At 28.3% G+C, this 13,333-nt stretch overlaps 1 protein-coding gene and 1 long non-coding RNA gene across 8 annotated transcripts in view; one reads left to right on the top strand and one right to left on the bottom strand.

Annotated features, from left to right (window-relative positions):
• Positions 1–13,333, top strand: part of LOC126734852 (uncharacterized) — a 93,621-nt gene that overhangs the window by 49,079 nt on the left and 31,209 nt on the right. The window contains exon 3 of the long non-coding RNA XR_007660188.1: positions 4,086–4,260. This is a non-coding gene — a long non-coding RNA (uncharacterized LOC126734852). The remainder of the gene's footprint in view (positions 1–4,085; positions 4,261–13,333) is intronic.
• The window catches only part of LOC126734838 (protein dead ringer-like), a 235,509-nt gene continuing 226,278 nt past the window's right edge, over positions 4,103–13,333 (bottom strand). For all 7 annotated transcript variants that reach the window (XM_050438607.1, XM_050438608.1, XM_050438610.1 and 4 more), the window contains one exon: positions 4,103–4,246. In XM_050438607.1, the coding sequence (XP_050294564.1) occupies positions 4,122–4,246 (125 nt within the window). In that variant the 3' untranslated portion in view covers positions 4,103–4,121. The remainder of the gene's footprint in view (positions 4,247–13,333) is intronic.

Genomic DNA, 13,333 nt, shown 5'->3' with positions numbered 1-13,333 from the left:
CAGTTCGTCTATTGAATTTTAATGGTTACGTCATCCATGTATGTACAGCGCTAAATAGTTTACAGGGTTCACATACTGAGAAATTAATTAAATCAAATGAAATGGCAGGCATATAATTGTTCAAAAAATCCCTAGTAAATTAAATTATTGTTGATACTGGTCACGTTTACATCACAAACTTTTTTTGGGTTGCTACTGGCTGCAAAAGTACGTGCCGTTGCTACTGGTTAAATATGTACGTTTCACAAACTATCCTTCACCTTAAAATGACAATTGACATTTTCAAAATTGGCGCCATCTTGAATAAACAAGCAGGAGACACTAAGGGGAGATAATGAAATAAAAATCAATTTTACAGTTCGTCTATTGAATTTTAATGGTTACGTCATCCATGTATGTACAGCGCTAAATAGTTTACAGGGTTCACATACTGAGAAATTAATTAAATCAAATGAAATGGCAGGCATATAATTGTTCAAAAAATCCCTAGTAAATTAAATTATTGTTGATACTGGTCACGTTTACATCACAAAATTTTTTTGGATTGCTACTGGCTGCAAAAGTACGTGCTGTTGCCACTGGCTAAATATGTACGTTTCACAAACTACCTTTCACCTTAAAATGACAATTGACATTTTTAAAATTTGCGCCATCTTGAATAAACAAGGAGAGCATACTAAGGGGAGATAATGAAATAAAAATCAATTTTACAGTTCGTCTATTGAATTTTAATGGTTACGTCATCCATGTATGTACAGCACTAAACAGTTTTTCAGGGTTCACATACTGAGAAATTAATGAAATTAAACGAAATGGCAGGAATATGAGTGTCCAAATCCCTGAGAATATCAGACCAAAAAATAAAAATTCCCTTAAATAAACGAAAAAAAAAATCATTTTTTTCCTACTTTGGAAGAACATCACTACGCCTTATCTACCATAACGCTACGGTAATATAAATAACGTTCACTTTATATAAATACAAACATTAAGTAGTAAACGTACCCATTACATTAGAAAAGATACGAAAGAAAAAATTAACAGTCTTTTGGCTGACATATATAAAACGGTAAACTAAATAAATCTTAATATTACGTTGTTCTAAAGTGGGTTAGGCTGTACTAAAAGCTGCCATGACATATATGTTTTGTACAAAAGCCCTCTAAATATACGTCTACACGAGGAACCACTTTAGTACTAGGTTAAAAATACTGAACCTTAAGTAGGATAATAATTCGCGTTAAAATGTACAAAATTAACCGCCTTATGTACAATATATATTATATAATTAATAATAAAACTGATATGGACGAAGCCGCTTAAATAACAAATAAACAAATTTCAATTATATAACAAATAAAAAAAAGTCTTTCGTGAACTTTGCCTACTTAAAAAAAATTTAAAATATATTAATGTACATAATGATGTTTGTATGTTTTCTCGTTTATATATGTACAAAACTGGCCCACAACAGCGGAATCACAACTTAATCAATTGTTTCTTAAATTATATGGGGTGGAGGGGGACTGGGGTTTATATACGAGAGAGACTTTTTATTAGAGAGGCTTTATATTCGAAAAATGTATATTTTTTTTAGTTGGGAATTTACTATATAGGGTGCGTTAAGTATAAATTTGACCTTAAGACGAGACTGTTGTTTTTCTTTTACTGATCTCAAGAATTCAGTGAGAAAAATATAAAATTTCATATTTTTTAAATATTTTTCTAGAATTGAGATTTTTTTTAAATTATACATGTTATGACAAGAATAAGTAATTTTTTAAATACGAACCTGGAATTTCTATTTATTTTCTAAATTTTTCATGGAAGGATTAAAATAAATTTAATTTTTGGAGAAAAAAATATAAACAGAAATACGGACCTGGATTAAAAAAATATTAACTGATCATAAAATTTGAATTTTCTTTGTTTATTATAGTTCGTTTTTTTGAACTTATAATTTTTTAGATACGAACCTGGATATGTTTTATATTAGATTTTCATGCATCAAAAAATTTTATTTAAAAAAATATATATTAACAGAAGTGCGGACCTGGAATATAGAATATTAACTTGATCAGAAAATTTGAAATTTTTACTGTTTTTTTCTACCGTTTTACGAAACATTGAAAAATTGAATTTGTGGACAAAAAAATTATAAACAGAAATACGGACCTGCATTAAAAAAATATAAATTTGATCATAAAATTTGAATTTTTTTTGTTTATATTTCGTTTTTTGAACTTATATATTTTTAAGTACGAACCTGGATATGTTTTATATTGGATTTTTCATGCATCAAAAAATTTTATTTAAAAAAATATATATTAACAGAAGTGCGGACCTGGAGCACAGAATATTAACTTGATCAGAAAATTCGAAATTTTTACTGTTTTTTTCTACCGTTTTACGAAACATTGAAAAATTGAATTTGTGGACAAAAAAATTATAAACAGAAATACGGTCCTGGAATAAAAAAATAGTAATTTGATCATAAAATTTGAATTTTTTTTGTTTATATTTCGTTTTTTGAACTTATATATTTTTTTAGGTACAAACCTGGTTATTTTTATATTGAATTTTTCATGCATCGAAAATTTTCATTTTGAAAAAAATATATAAACAGAAGTACGGACCTGGAATATAGAATATTAACTTGATCAGAAAATTTGAAATTTTTACTGTTTTTTTCTACCGTTTTACGACACATTGAAAAATTGAATTTGTGGACAAAAAAATTATAAACAGAAATACGGACCTGGAATATAAAAATATTAATTTGATCATAAAATTTGATTTTTTTTTGTTTATATTTCGTTTTTTAAACTTATATATTTTTTTAGGTACAAACCTGGTTATTTTTAGGTCCGGCGGACTTGGACTGGAAAATATAAATCTGATCAAAAATTTATGAAATACGCACTTGAAGTTTTTATTGTGTTTTTTTTAAATTTATCATAGAAGCCTTGAAAATTTGATTTTTTTGGAAAAAATGAATATTTTCTAAACAAAGGTACGGACCTGGATTAAAAAAAAATAATTTGATCATAGAATTCGAACATTTTTTTTTATATTTTATTTTAATTTTTGAATTTTTTAAGAAAATATTTAAAAAAAAATTAATTTTAGAAAAAAAATATTTTTTTAAGGAAGGGACGGATCTGGATAAAAAGTATTAAGTCGTTTAAAAAAGTAAATTTTTTTTAAATTTTTTTGTAAGTACGCGCCTGGACTTTTTGAAAAATTAAATTAAAAAAAAAACAATATTTGTAACGTGGTTTAAAACTAATGAGTTGATAACATTCAAAAAGAAAAAAAAATAATTCTAGGGTTAAAAATAAAATATATCTTCTGTCCAAGAACTTCTAATTTAAAAAAACAAATATTTAATAATAAAACTTTAAATTTCATCAAATTATGTGAATTTCTTAAACTTAATGGTTTTTGCCCGGTCAGTATATAAAAAATATAATAATTTTGTAAAAAAAAGCTCAAAAAACTGAAATTTTCACAAAAAAAATCTGTCCTCGTATTTTCACAAAAAAATACGAGGCACGCAATTAAAAAGAAAATAAGGAGGCAATTTACCAAAAAATTATATTATTTATTCAAAAAAAGCTTGTTTTTTGAAAAATAATAAATAAAAGATAAATATTTTAGGCACGTATTTCGTATTTAAAAAAAATATAATCCAATTTAAAAGCTTCTAAAAAAACGAGAGGTAATTAACTGTAGCCTTTAAAAAAGGTGAAAAATTTGATTTTTTTGTAACATTCTTTGCACCATCATTCTTTTACATCCTGTACATAAAAAACTTCAATAGTAACTTCCCACTAAAAAAAAATCAAATACATACATATATATAGACAGAAACTTCCAAGCATATTATATACACATAACCCCACCCTTCTTCCTCCTTTTCCTCCTCCTCCACCCACCCCCCCAAAAAAATCCCCTTTTTCCCATTTATACACTCGCCACTCACTCGCTTCAAACCTTTTGCCAGCAAAACACACTCAACCTTACAAATTAAGAATAAATACAAAAAAAGAAAACACTTCAAAAAGTCACGTTTCTTTTACTAGATTTGTTGAACACACTCCTCACTAATTAGGAGACGTTTACGAGGCGATCGCTGCGTGCGAATTCGATTGTGAGGAGGTCTGCGCGAAGAGAACACCCTGGTAAGTCACCCCGTTCAGTTCCATGCTTACCACTAGTGAGTTGTCGCCGTTTCGGGCATCACCTGGAAATAGAAAGGTAAGTTTAGTAGGGGTTGAGGTTTTTTAGGTTATTGAAAATACACGTTTTAATTGTCTAAAAAATGCAGGAAAAAAATGCATGTGCAGTTTGTTATTTCAGGCACTTCCTACCAAATTATTCAAAAATAATTCATTGCTCACTGCCTGAAATATCATATAAATTTGAACAATTTATCTGCAATACTGCCTGCAATTTAAGAAAAATTATTATGTCACTCAATTGCTCTTAAATGAAACATTAATTCTGAGATTACTCGCAACTGCTAGACTACACAAAGAAAAAATTATTCAAGGCCCAATAACTACTTGAAATAAATGTCAAGATTGTTGAGATAATATTTAATTACGACCTAATTAATTATGTTTAGTGACAAAAAATTATTAAGGGGTCAAATGCCTGGAATAAAGAAATAATTACACTACTTTCAACTAATGAAAGAAATCATAGACTGACTGTCTAAAATAAACTCCAAGAATTAACTGTCTAAAATTGCTACTCGATTTCAATTAGGAACCCAACTGCCTGAAATGTAACGATAATCGTTAAACAATGCTTCAAATTCTAAAATGCTTTCAAATATTTTAAGGTTCAACTGTTTGAAATAATTTTCGGGGCTTACCAAGAATAATACTGCCTGGAATTAAATAACACAACAATTAAGTCACTCAAATGCTTTTAAATTAAGCAATTATTATTGGAGTGCCTAAAATTGCTCTCAAATGCTAGACTATATAAAAAATTATTCATGGCCTAACAGCTTGAAATAAAGAAACAAATAAATTGTCTGAAATAAACTACCTAAAATTCTCACATAACTTCAATTAAAAACTAAACAAAACTATTTAAGGCTCAACTGCCTAAAATAAATTCTAAGGCTTAACTGCATAAAAAATATGGTGTGGTTCAACTGCTTAGAATTATAGAATTAATTGAGAAAGAATCTACTGCCTAGAATAATAAAATTATTCAAATGTGTTTAATGACAGAAAAATATTCATGGCTCAAATGCCTGGAATAGAGGAATAACTATACTACTTTCAAATAAAGAAAAAATTCATTGCCTGAGTAAAATAAACTCCTAAAATGAATACTTCACTTCAATTAAGAATTCAACTGCCTGGAATTTAAAAAAACTAGACAGTTAATCGCTATTGCATAAAAAATACTAATTCAAAGCTCTATTGCCTGAAATTTACTGCCTGGAGTTAAAAAAAGCAGTTAAGCCATCCGACTGCTCTCAAATAAAGAAATAATTCATGGAATGCCTCAAATTGGTCTTAACTTCTAGACTAGGCGAAAAAAAAATGTATGACTCAACTGCCTAAAATCAGAGCAAAAATTTAGTAAATATTCTCTTGGATGTCTTTAGATTCCTAAGATAATAAAAACAAAACGGTCCCCGCCTTACATAAGGAATAGTTTTATTTGCAAAGAAAATGAACTAAGAACTCTTCCTACTGCCTGATTAAAAATGATGTTAATTAATGACTTAGCTAGTTAAATCCGAAAATATTTGGTAACATTTACAGCCTGAAATATTAATATTGATTGCTTAAAATTTAAAAAAAATTAATGGTTAACTACCTGGAATAAGAAATAAGTGACTTGATCATTTAACTTCTTATTATTAAAAAAGAAAAAAAATAGTGGGAATATATCTGCCTGAAATAATGAGATTGATAAATGGCCTAAAATATCAAAGTATTTTAAATCAACTGCTTGCAATTAAAAAATTAGTAGGCCTTACTATGTGGAATCTAATCTGAATCTATAGTTGCCCTTTTATACTACCTGAAATGTACCCAAAAATCTATGGCTCAACTGCCTGGAATAATAAAATTATAAAATCACTATAAATTAAAAAAAATATGTTTTTTATGAAATTTACTGCCTAAAAATATGGCAACAACTCGAAAAAAAATCTATGGCTCAATCGCCGAGAATTAGCTATTCTTTAGCCTAAAATTTAGAAGAGAACTTAAAATAATTGTAAATATATGTAGGTCTATACTGCATGAAAAAAAATGCACGGTTTAACTGCCTGAAATAAAAACTCCATTTAGGTCTAAAGTCGAAAGAAATTTACTGCCAGATAAAATATCATTAGCAAACTACCTAATAGTTAAACAACCTATAGGATCAACTGCCTAGACTGAAAAAAGGGAAAATTCAACTGGATTTGAAATAATAAAATTATTTAATTGACCTAAATAAAAAATCAGTCGAATCCCAACTGCCTTTTATAAAAATATAACTAAGCTAGAATTTACTACCTGGAATATTGATTGCTTAAAATTTTTTAAAATATTAATGGCTCAATTGCCTGAAATTAAAAATTTCCATGCTGAAAGAATGAGATTGATAAATTATTTAAAATACCAAAATACTTATGGCTCAACTGCTTGCAATTAAAAAACTAGTAGACCTTACTATATGAAATAATTAAATTAATTTTTTTACCTGAATCTAGTTAACTGCCTGAAATTTAACCAGAAAAATCTATAGTTCAACTGCCTGGAATAATAAAATATCATTTGTTTTACCTAAATAGTGTAATTATAGACCCATACTGCCTGAAACGAAATATTCAACTGCCTGGAAGAAAAAAATTATAAAATCACTATTAAAAAAATTATATTTTTTGGAATTTACTGCCTAAAAAAATTGCACGGTTTAACTGCGTCAATTTTCTAAAATGAAAAAGTGAATTTTTGAATTAATTCCTTACAACTAAAGTATATTGGTTTACTACCTTTAGTAAACCAAAGCTTTAAAATTTTAAAGATTTACTGCCTGACAAATCATAACCAATTTGCCTAAAATTCAACCAAGAACCTATAGGATCTGAAATGCCTGAAATATTAGAACCAATTAACGGTACTAATTAAAAATAAAAATTATTGGCTCAACTGCCTGGGATAAAGAAACAATTAAATTATTTCATTACGTTCAAACAAATAACAAATTGCCTAAGATTGCCAGTCAAGTTCAATTAAAAACACAAATACCCTAAAATTTAAAAAAAATCACTCAACTGCCTGAAATAAGTTTTATGGCTTACTGAGATAAAAATACTGCCTGGAATAAAAACAAAAACAACTAAGCCACTCAACTGCTCAGAAATTAAGCAATAATTTATGGGGTGCCTAAAATTGCTCTCAATTGCTAACCAACACAAAGACTTATTCATGGTTAAATTGCCTGGAATAAATAGTTAAGCTAGTTTAAAGGCTTAACCGCTTAAACAAAGAAATCGTTTATAGATCGAGTGTGTGAAATAAATTCTAAGACGTAATCGCATAAAATTAAAAGTGAGATTTAATGCCTGAAATCAAAGCAATAATTTTGATCATTCAATCGGGCTCGAGTGCGCTCGGTATTAGATGTCGACGGATTAAAAAAATATTTAAAAAATACATACGTAAAGGAGTAATTTACTGTTTGATAAAAACTGCAATTCATGGCTTAACTACTTAAAACTAAAATCAATTTGTGAGATTTTCTGCCCGAAATATTAACTGCCTAAAATTCAAACAAACATGTATGTAATTCACTTTTTTAAATATGTATGTAAAAAGGTGAATTAATTGAAACCGAAAGAAGTGAGTTTAAATTTACAGAATAAGAAAAAAACATTACTGGACTGCGTGATATATAACCTGATAGGACCAACTGCCTAAAATACTAGAACCAAAGAATTATAATTATGAGTGAAAAAAAATTGCATGGTTTAACTGCATGAATTTAAATAAAAATATTGCTCAATTTTCTGAAATGAAAAAGTGAATTTTTGAATTAATTCTTTATAACTGAAGTATATTGGTTTACTACCTTTAGTAAACCAAAGCTTTAAAATTTTAAAGATTTTACTGCCTGAAATTCAGCCAACAACCTATAGGATCAATGCCTGGAATATTAGAACCAAAGAACAGTATAAATTAAAAATAAAAATTATTGGCTCAACTGCCTGGAATAAAGAAATAATTATATTATTTCACGACGTTAAAACAAAGAAAAAAATTATACACTGAGTATCTAAAATAAATTCCAAGGATCAATTGCCTAAGATTGCCAGTCAAGTTCAAATAAAAACACAAATGCCGAAAATTTAAAAAAAAATCACTGAACTGCACTCAATCGCATATAATTAAAAGTGAGATTTAATGCCTGAAATAAAAGCAATAATCATTCAATGGCTCAAGTGTCCTATTGAATGTCCATGGATTAATAAAATATTTAAAGAATACGTACCTAAAGGAAAAATTTTCTTTGATAAAAAGCGCAATTTATGACTTAGCTACAACTAATTGGTAAGATTTTCTGACCGAAATATTAACTGCCTAAAATTTAAACAAATATTTATGGCTCAACTGCCTGGAATTATAGAATTAATTGAAAAAGGTTCTAATGCTTGAAACTCCACTGCTTTAAATAGTAAGTTATTTATAATTTAACTGCCTGGAATTGAAAAAATATTAACTGAGACTTTAACTAATTGATAAAAAATGGAATTTTAGATTTAACTAATTTAATTAAAATAATAAAATAATCCAACTGATTAAAAAAAATAGGGCTCAACTGTCTAAAAGAAATAAACTACTAAATTGCCTGAAATAATAACAATAAATTCCGTCACTAAATTGATTTACATATAAAAACTACTCAAGAATTCTTCGATTTTGTTGCGTTATGTCTCCACAGGTTAAACTGCTTTTAATGAGTGTTTTATACGTAAGATACGTATAAACGTTGCAACTATTTATTTCATCTATATCAGGAACTTCTCTGAAAATAAAAATCGGTAATAACTTAATCACTGAATTTTACGATTACGATTTTGACGATATTCCATCGTACAGGCTTTTGAGAGCGTTTATAATAAAATGATCAAGATTGGTTTCCTGTAAAACTTCCTTACTGGGGACTGTATCATAGGCTTCCTGGAGATCTATGAACATACGATGGGTTTTTTGGTTGACGGTTGACCTTTTTCCTATAACTTGTTTCAAGCAGAAGATGTTATACGTAGACGTTCTTCTAGTTCGAAATCCTGACTGTTCCTCTTATTCTTTATTCATATAGTCCTGTTCAATGAGATCTCAGATAATTCTCCCATACAGACGATTCGTGGTATTGATTACATATATACGTCTGTAGTTTGAACGTTCCAGTTCGTTCCCTTCCTTATGGACGGACGATATACATATACCATGTCTCTTTCCATTCAGCAGAGACAGGATCCACATTTAGATATTGATTGATGCACCAAGTAAGTTATTGAAACAGTTTTTCTGACCCATATTTGATTAATTCGACGGGAATTCCTCCTGGACCTGTAGCCCAACCGTTTTTAAAATTTCGTACTGCATTTAGTCAATATTGACCATAATTGTATCACCACCACCACATTCGTAAGCGTGTTCAACAAATATTCTTCTCTGTTTTCAGTCAACAGCTTTTGATAGTTATGGCTCCATTTCTGTTGGTATAATTTGTTTATAAATACCCAATATAAATTAATTAATGAATAAGAATAACTCATGGCTTAAAGACACATGTCCATGGTCTCCTTTTAGACCCTGAAGAAAATAATAAGAAATGTTAACATACATTAATGTTATCCCTTCTTCCAACTTTAAAAATTCATAGTTTATTCATTACTCTAACTAGAGAGAGAGAGAGAGAGAGATTCAAAAATACCGAGACAGTAATAAGGTTTTCTAAATGCAATCAATCACCCCCGGTAGTTCATTTCGGATCGGTTCGTTTTCCCGGTTCGAAGTGTTCTTTTTATATATGCGTGCCAAAGTGACGCAACGAGTGGTTTATTAAATTCAAAGTGGATCATTAATTTCCGCCAAGATTGATTGGGAGTTTGTCCTCAACGGTGAACTCGCTGCTTTCGTTTTTTTTTTGCAACGTTGTTTCGACATCAATTTAAGGCGATGGATAATTAATTATTCTCGGTCGGAGTCAAAGAGGGTCGGTCGGTCGGGTTTAGGAAGTCACGGTTGTGTGGAAAACAAACGCTTTTATCTATTATATTATTTCATTTTTTATATATAGGGAAATCATGCAGTTTAGCCATGGATTTTTAGCATTAGGCAATTTAGACTCTTTTTCAGCGGTGTACATTTATTTTGGCTTACATGAGGCAACTTTTTTGCTCCAGGCAGTGTTCAAATGCTCTTTATTCCATACTGAGTTTATAATTTTATTCTTATAGACGGTCGAATTTGTCAATGAAATGTATTTAGGTAGTTCAGACTCCTAAGTAAATTTTTTTTGTATATTTTAAGTAGAAGACTAGTTATTTATTTATTATTTCAGGCACTAGGGCATATAAATTTTTTCACGCATGCAAAGACAACCATTTGTATCCAGGATATTGTATGCTTAGTCCAGGCAGTTGGACCAAGAAGTATTACTTTTAAATTATGCAGTTGAGTGGTTTTATTATTCAAGGCAGTTGAAATATAAATTAAAAAAAAATTGAAACAGTTAAGCCCTGAATAGTTTATTTGGTTTTTTTTGCCACTTTTAAGTTAAAAAAATTGTTTTTTTTTTTTTAAATTTATTTATTATTTCAGACACTAGGGCACATAGATTTATTCAGGCATGCAAAGACAAGCATTTGTATCCAGGATATTGTATGTTTAGTCTAAGCAGTTGAATGAAGAATTATTACTTTTAAATTATGCAGTTGAGTGGTTTCATTATTCAAGGCGCTTAAAATTATTTTTTTTCTTAAATTTTAAACAGTTAAGCCCTTAAGAGTTTATTTAATTTTTTTGGTCAATTTTAAGTAAAAAAAATTGTTATTTATTTATTTATTATTTCAGACACTAGGGCATTCAGATTTTTTCAGGCATGCAAAGACAGCCATTTGTATCCAGGGTATTGTTTAGCCCAGGCAGTTGGATCACAAATTATTACTTTTAAACTATGCAGTTGAGTGGTTTTATTATTCAAGGCAGTTGAAATATTAATTAAAAAAAAATTGAAACAGTTAAGTCCTAAATAGTTTATTTATTTATTTATTATTTCAGGCACTAGGGCATATACTTTGAGTTAAAAAAAATTATTGACTTTAATGCCGGAAATTTAAGGACAAAAAAAAATAAATGCCTAAAATATTAAGAACATTCAATTCCCTTTTATAAAAAAATAATTTTTCGACTTATTGCCTGAAATTGACGCAAAAAAACTGGACTCAACAGTCTTAGAGCACCATGGATGACTTTTGTGAATAAACTACTGCTAATCAAGCTACCTAAATCCATCCACTCCAAACGGCATTAAAGATATTAATTGATACTGTAGAGTTGGAATTTTTATTTGAACCTGAATTATTAGTCTAAAATAAAAGAATTCAACTACTATAAGACTAGTCATCTATATATATAAAAAAAAGCAAAATTACTCAACTGGCTTGAAATTAGAAAAAAACTAATTGAGAGCTGAATGCCTAATAAAAAGTGAATATTTAATGCCTAACTGCCTAAAATAAAAATCGAAATTCAACAGTTCGAGTGTTCGTTGTCCAGGAAGCTACCTCATCTAAAAAATGATTCAAAGCTCATTTGCCTTAGATTTAAGATATATATATATTAAGAGATCAACTTCCTGATGAATTTTTGAGTTAACTATATAATACCGACAAAAATTGGTGCCTTAAATAATAATTAATTAACTCCAAAATTATATTGGTATTAAATTAATAATGAATAATGTAGGCGTCAATTTTTTTTAATTATAAGTCTACTTGTATTCATTAAAAAAAATATATTTACTACCTAAAAAAATTGTTTTTTTTTTAATTTATTTATTATTTCAGGCACTAGGGCACATAGATTTATTCAGGCATGCAAAGACAAGCATTTGTATCCAGGATATTGTATGTTTAGTCTAAGCAGTTGAATGAAGAATTATTACTTTTAAATTATGCAGTTGAGTGGTTTCATTATTCAAGGCGCTTAAAATTAATTTTTTGCTTAAATTTTAAACAGTTAAGCCCTAAAGAGTTTATTTAATTTTTTTTGTCAATTTTAAGTAAAAAAAAATTGTTATTTATTTATTTATTATTTCAGACACTAGGGCATTCAGATTTTTTCAGGCATGCAAAGACAGCCATTTGTATCCAGGGTATTGTTTAGCCCAGGCAGTTGGATCACGAATTATTACTTTTAAACTATGCAGTTGAGTGGTTTTATTATTCAAGGCAGTTGAAATATTAATTAAAAAAAAAATTGAAACAGTTAAGTCCTAAATAGTTTATTTATTTATTTATTATTTCAGGCACTAGGGCATATACTTTGAGTTAAAAAAAATTATTGACTTTAATGCCGGAAATTTAAGGACTAAAAAAATAAATGCCTAAAATATTAAGAACATTCAATTCCCTTTTATAAAAAAATAATTTTTCGACTTATTGCCTGAAATTGACGCAAAAAAACTGGACTCAACAGTCTTAGAGCACCATGGATGACTTTTGTGAATAAACTACTGCTAATCAAGCTACCTAAATCCATCCACTCCAAACGGCATTAAAGATATTAATTGATACTGTAGAGTTGGAATTTTTATTTGAACCTGAATTATTAGTCTAAAATAAAAGAATTCAACTACTATAAGACTAGTCATCTATATATATAAAAAAAAGCAAAATTACTCAACTGGCTTGAAATTAGAAAAAAACTAATTGAGAGCTGAATGCCTAATAAAAAGTGAATATTTAATGCCTAACTGCCTAAAATAAAAATCGAAATTCAACAGTTCGAGTGTTCGTTGTCTAGGAAGCTACCTCATCTAAAAAATGATTCAAAGCTCATTTGCCTTAGATTTAAGATATATATATATATTAAGAGATCAACTACCTGATGAATTTTTGAGTTAACTACATAATACCGACAAAAATTGGTGCCTTAAATAATAATTAATTAACTCCAAAATTATATTGGTATTAAATTAATAATGAATAATGTAGGCGTCAATTTTTTTTAATTATAAGTCTACTTGTATTCATTAAAAAAAATATATTTACTACCTAAAAAAATTGTTTTTTTTTTAT

The sequence above is a fragment of the Anthonomus grandis genome, chromosome 4 (genome assembly GCF_022605725.1).
Source record: "Anthonomus grandis grandis chromosome 4, icAntGran1.3, whole genome shotgun sequence".
Classification (NCBI taxonomy): Eukaryota; Metazoa; Arthropoda; class Insecta; order Coleoptera; family Curculionidae; genus Anthonomus; species Anthonomus grandis.
Note: the sequence above shows the minus strand (reverse complement) of the source record. Positions and strands in the feature narration are given on the sequence as shown.